Source organism: Pinus tabuliformis, chromosome J (assembly GCF_031772625.1).
Source record: "Pinus tabuliformis cultivar Carrire ecotype Pingquan chromosome J, CPIR1, whole genome shotgun sequence".
In the NCBI taxonomy this organism is placed as follows: Eukaryota; Viridiplantae; Streptophyta; class Pinopsida; order Pinales; family Pinaceae; genus Pinus; species Pinus tabuliformis.
The window spans coordinates 41723630-41730063 of NC_142295.1; the positions used below are offsets into that span (position 1 = coordinate 41723630).

General features: G+C 32.0%; 1 protein-coding gene across 1 annotated transcript; it reads right to left on the reverse strand.

Moving 5' to 3' along the window:
- Positions 1-1337: 1337 nt before the first annotated feature.
- On the reverse strand, positions 1338-4656 carry LOC149225383 (bark storage protein A-like). The gene is made up of 6 exons (XM_089375080.1): positions 4225-4656; positions 4070-4137; positions 2570-2725; positions 2127-2375; positions 1853-2029; positions 1338-1746 (listed from the first exon to the last, which is right to left on the reverse strand). The coding sequence occupies exons 1-6, from the start codon at positions 4517-4519 to the stop codon at positions 1594-1596; spliced, it is 1098 nt and encodes a 365-aa protein (XP_089231206.1). The 5' UTR covers positions 4520-4656; the 3' UTR covers positions 1338-1593.
- Between the last annotated feature and the right edge of the window lie 1778 nt (positions 4657-6434).

The following is a 6434-nucleotide window of genomic DNA, read 5'->3' on the forward strand; positions in this document are numbered from 1 at the left end:
CCCCTTTTTAGATTGAATCTTAATCTTCACAATAACAGTGTGCCTCGTATCCTCATGTACTCTCACTTGTACTCATCTGCACACCTGTGCCTCGTTTCACTTGTACTAAGCATCTCATATGGACACATCTTTTTTCATGGCTTGTAAGTTTTGTTATGTTAACTATATTACTTCATCAATTTTAAAAGATTATTATATTAGTTGACCTTTGATTCAACAATAATTTTTCAGCATAGATTTATAATTTCCAGAAGTAATGGGATGTATAAGCCAATTGTAAGGTAATTAATTTTAAATTTTTTTAATAAAAAATATTATAAATTAAATTATGTAAATAATAAATAATAAAAAATAAAAATAAAAATAAAAAAATCTTATTTTTTTATTCAGATAATAAATTAAAATTGAAAAATATAAATATTTTAAAATTTTACAATTTTAAAATTTAATTAGTAGTACTCTTAAATTTCTTTTAACATAAATTAGTATTAATTCACTAATTTTAAAATTAATTTCTGTTTTTTTTTCATTACAAATTATCATAACTCTTTCCTCCTTTATTAATTTAATAAATTTATAAACATATGTAAATATTCAATTCACATAGTAATCTAAATTTTTCCAGATTACAAATGATTGAAAAACTCTCTGCTCCTTTATTAATTTAATACCTTTATAATTGTTCTTGAAATAAATCTTTCATAAATCTTTTCACTCTTTATAAATATATTTAAAATAACTTATAATATTAACGATTACCACCTTTATTAATTTAATAAATTTATAATTATACTTTAAATAAATTTTATATGATTCTTTTTACTATTTATAGATATATTTAAAATAACTTACAATATTGATAGTTCCAATTTAACTTTCATTCATTTATAATTTAATATTCCTGCCAATGCAATCTCTTTATTTCTTTTATTAAGTTAAATAAAGTAATGAAACTATACCAAATTAATTGAAAATTAAATAAATGATATGGTACAAACCCAAAGAGGCCCGGCATTTATGATACTTTAAAATATTGCTTTAACCTCTGGTCTGATCTGAGAATTCTCCAATCTCAAAACTAAAAATATTAAAAATCATTATGCTTAATGCTACACTGGAAATCATTTTAATTAATGCTAAAACGTTCAAGGCTCCATCTCTGTAAGTCTAACAAAACAGAAAATTCCATTGAATATCCAATCTGCAATTTATATCAAACAAAACATGTGAGTATCTGACCTACGAGCGAAATCTGTCCGTCAAGATAATTTATCTCATACAACCCTTTTTTTAACAGATCATTTTAACCAATCATCACGATCATATAGAAAAAAAAATATTATAACACGAGCTTTCATATAAGTTCCGCTGTATTTATCATTTACTTTTTGCATAGAGACGAGTACTAAGCAGCAGCTGTTTAGTACACTTTTATAAAGCAGTTCGATACATTGAAACTACTAAACCCTATATTAAGAGGAGCTACAGCCATGTAGGTTAGATATTTAAGCCCTATACTAAGAGAGGCTATGCCTTAGAGGGCGGAGAAAATGACTGATCTATTTAGATATGATTAACAGAGATTAATCGTAATCATAGTAGATTAATAAATTGGGTAACGACTTTCACTGCGTTTTCAGCTGCTAAGTTAGTGAATATCGCAGCTTCGTTTTCTTCGGTGGACCCTCCTGCCAAATCAGACAGAGCTCTCATAATGATGAATGGCTTCCTCTGGCTCTGGCAAACCTGCAAACATACAAACAAAAATCCCTAAAATATAAAGAGAAATAACATTTATATGATCAGATTAATGTCACCTTTCAAAAACGTAAAATCGAATTACTGGTATTACCAGTGCTATCCCTGCACTCTCCATATCCACGGGAGTTACATTGAATTTGGTGTGAATGAAGTTCCTGTAAGCGGCATTATCCACGTAAATGTTCGCACTGCATCCTCTCTCCACTCTCACAATCCTCGGCTTATGAGAAAGACAAGTGGAGTTCACGCACGCCTCTAGACTCACATTCTGTTCAATCCAACGCTCTAATTAATCATTAATATACACGATAATGAACAGTGCATTGCTTTCATCTGTTTATTCCATTAAACGACGATTGTTATACCTTTTCGATCTGCTCTGCAAGTTTATAGTAGGAGTCGGAGACATTGATCCAAAATGCATGTTCTCGGACTTCTGGGGTTCCGTTCACAGGAAAGATCTCGTCTCGCTGGTACCACAAGTTATTCAACAGATTGTCGGCGTCCTCCCCCTCCGGACTATTGTATGTGGAGAATTTTAGATAGCCAAGCTCACGAGAATAGTCACCATTTTCCTCCAGGGGGAGTTCATCCTTCGCTCCTTTTCCATATCTCTGAATAATGAGCCATAGCATTGCAAAAACATTTTATAGTATGTACCGAAAGGAAGGAATGATGGTATAAGATAGGAAATACATATTAATGGGATTGTAGGTTTTCAAATATTTTCGAAACATTTTCAAAAATATTTCAAAATCTGAATAAAGGTAGAAATGGGAAATATTATGGCAGTAAGAAGTTGTGGTACCTGCCAACTCCATAGGCCTGTATGTGCCCATTGACGTGGAATGGTAACATCACCGATGTGAAAATCAAAGTTTGCATTTCCAGCTATTCCATAGTGTATAACTCCGCTCACTCGAAAGAAAGAAAGAAGCAACTCAGTGGTTATTCCTGCGTTGATCTGTAATGCATCCATACAATACAATAAACTGTAGGAATTTGCAGGGTAAGTTTTTGGGATAGAATATCAAAGGACACAGTTCACAAACAGATTACAGATCAATACACCAGTGTTGTTGATGTGATTAAAAACAAGTTATACTTAACTATTTCCTATGTATCGGGATATCTTGACATAAACTACTCATCTCATGTTTGCAAAGAGAAAAAAGTGTACTCTGTGTTAAAGAATAATGTCTGCCATTACCAGAAGGAAGTTATGAAATATTATGAAGTATAGTTATGAGTTTCAATGATTTTTAAAAAGTTAAATTTAGCAATGGTAAATTATGTATTTGTGATTAATAACTAATAATGTAAATGATGTAATTTCAATCAATTGAATGAATGAGATTTACTGATCAGCTATTCAGATCTAAATGCGTATAAGTGTGTTTCCTTATTCTCTATCTCTCTACAGGTCATTTAAATATAAAAAAATCTTAATATATAAAACCCAGAAGTGAATACAAAATTAAATGTGAATGGATCATCAACACTGGATAAAGTTTATTATGTGGTTCATTAATAGTTGACCACAATATTTATATCAAACAGATCCACCTAGAGATCCTAAAAATAAATGACCCCAATATTTATACTACGCAGAAAAAACTAAAGGGAACCCAGAAGTGAATACAAAACTAAATGTGAATGGGGAAAGACTGAGCTGGAACAGGGCGAGGTGGTTATACATGCTGTAGTACTCCCGACTTATCCATATCTCGACGGTGCAGTTTCGTATCCGGATCTTTACTAGGGGTTAGTTCTTTCCGGGCGTAGTGGCCGCTGGTCTGTGTGTCGACTGTAGGTGCAGTTTATATTATAACAACATTCTCTTTGTGCAAACACTTCATCTCTTTCTGTATAGGCCCTCTCTCGCACACCCACTATGGACTTATCCTGTGCGCCTGCTCTCCTCTATCTCCTCCTCTATCAGATTTGTATGACAGAAATGAAGTTTGTTTTTTTCCTATGTGGTTAACTAATAGTTGACCCCAATATTTATATCAAGCAGATCTACCTAAAGAGATCCTAGAAATAAGCAACCCCAATATATATACTAAGCAGATACCTAGAAGGATGGCTTCTTACTGAGAGCTTAACTTAGAAATGCTCAATTATAAAACTTGACCCTAGAGTGTAAAAAAAAAATGAACCCATGCCATCTATATAGCAAAAATACTTCAATAAATAACTCACTAGACTCTAGACTGATCTGTCTATTGACCTAACCCTCCAAACTTGCACTAAATGAAATTCATATTATAATAAAGGTAATATTAAAGAAAGATATCAAGATTACCATCCCCAATCCTGTCATCACCACAATGACACTGTGATTCATGACAGTACCCATGTGAAATCTCCTCCCTGCAGTGGACGAAGTAGATTAGATATAAACAGAGCTGAAGAGACGAACAAAATGTACAGGGAAATATGCAATAGATATCGACAAACCAGAAATATCGATGTAAGGCCTGTGGCTGTCAGCTATAAAAGTAGGAGGTTGGAGAAGGGGATCCATTTCGTAAGCGTTGGGAATAACTAAGCCCAGATGCACCCGAGATTGGTTGATCTTTTGAACACGGCGGAGAAGCTTCGGGGAGGCGTATGCATCGGATAGAGGGGTAATTATGACCAACATCAGAAAGGGGAAAACCATGACAGTGTAGCTATGTGGAGACATCGCTATGCTTGAAGCTTTGCACTGCAACTGTGGTTCTGAATGAATGAGAATGAGATTCACGTTCATCAGTTTTTATAGGCGAGCGATGAGCATTAGAGGGGTAATTATGACCAACATCAGAAAGGGGAAAACCATGACAGTGTAGCTATGTGGAGACATCGCTATGCTTGAAGCTTTGCACTGCAACTGTGGTTCTGAATGAATGAGAATGAGATTCACGTTCATCAGTTTTTATAGGCGAGCGATGAGCATTTACCGCAACGTTTAAGATATTGTATTTCCCAAGGAGGACAAGAGCCTTAGCGGCTCAGGGCTATGATAGAAGTGTTTTGTCCATCTTATCATAAACAAACACATATATCTATATGTTTAATTTTGGTCAATTAAATATTAACAATTATGTGTTAAGCTAAATGGTTGATTTAATGTTTTTCATTCTCTCTATTGTTTATTAGATAAAAATAAATTAATATTTAATAAATAAATAATTAATTCAATATTTTTCATCTTATCTATCAAATTAAATAAAAATAAAATAATATTCAATAAACAAAAAAAACAAAAAAAACATAACCAATTATTAGCCTTTAACTTTGCAAACAAATAAACATGTATTCAATTTATTCCCTTCAGTCATTTATCTTTAAAAAAATAGGCATGTGTTCAATTTGGTTCATTCAATGATCTCTTGGGTTATTGTTTACCAAAAATTTACAAATGTGTTGAATTGAGGTTTTTTGATCCATAACAGTTATAAGAGGGGTTTCAGCATAAATCACATGTAGAAAACATTTTTCGAGGCGTTTCAACCAGTGTGGTTCATCATCAGGACAAGTTGAAGAGTCAAATCATGGTTGCATATTAAATAGAGAGAGCAGATCTTCCAAATGGCTAGGTGGCTAGGTGTGACCATCAACGACTATATAAAAACGGCTAGATTTGTAATATTACATTAAAATATTCCTATAATGTTAATCATGACTTAATAAGTCAAAAGTTAATAACTAATAGTAATAATAAATAATATAATATTATAATCATAGTAAATAATTTTCTTCTTAATAAATTAATTTAATAATATATATATATATATATATATATATATGTATTTTATTCTATTTTATTTTAATTATATATTTCTATTTAGTTATTAAATTAATTAATTTAATTCTTTTTAATTAATTTATTCATTTAATATCCAATAAGGATAAGATATACTCAATTTAGGTAAATAAGTCTAGAAATCTTAATTCCTATACATATTAACAGTACTAGGTTATACAGGTAAGACATGTAAAGGGGTGTTTTATAATAATATTGATTTAATATAACTAATAATCCAATGGAATTAATAAATTATTATTGAATATTAGTTAAAAAAAAATTGGAATTATTAAGGTAAGGGTAAAAGCTTAATATCAAAATTATTAGTAAAGTCATTTAATGGATGTAGGGATGTTAGTACAAACCAGGATTGATAATATTAAGATATTAATGTTATGGTATTAGTAATAAAAATATTAGAAAGAGAGACAAATTCTAAATTCAAGAAGGTCAAGAACAAGACAATTAATAAAATAAATTAACCACAAGAGAAACCCTAGGAGGATAGAAAAGTCAAGGCTCAATGGAGAAGGATACGGGATAATACGAGGAAACCTAGAAAGCTAGAAAAGGTCAAAAAAAGAGGGGGGGGGGGAGGGGAAGGCATGACTAGGAAGAAAGGGCAGGGATCCAGCAACCACTGATCTTCCAGTCATCATCTCTATTGAGATTTTTTGGCCTTCTTTCAATTTCAATAGCTTCCCCGAATTTACGGTGATGGAAGTGCGCAATCTTGGCAATAACCTGGCCTCTTCAATACAAACATGATGCTTGGTTTTTTCCGCATGCTCTGCTAATGTTGAAGACTTGGTTCTCCCATGCCTTAGGTCAGCGCCATGTTTATTGATCCTGTGATTGATAGAGCACCCTAAATGTG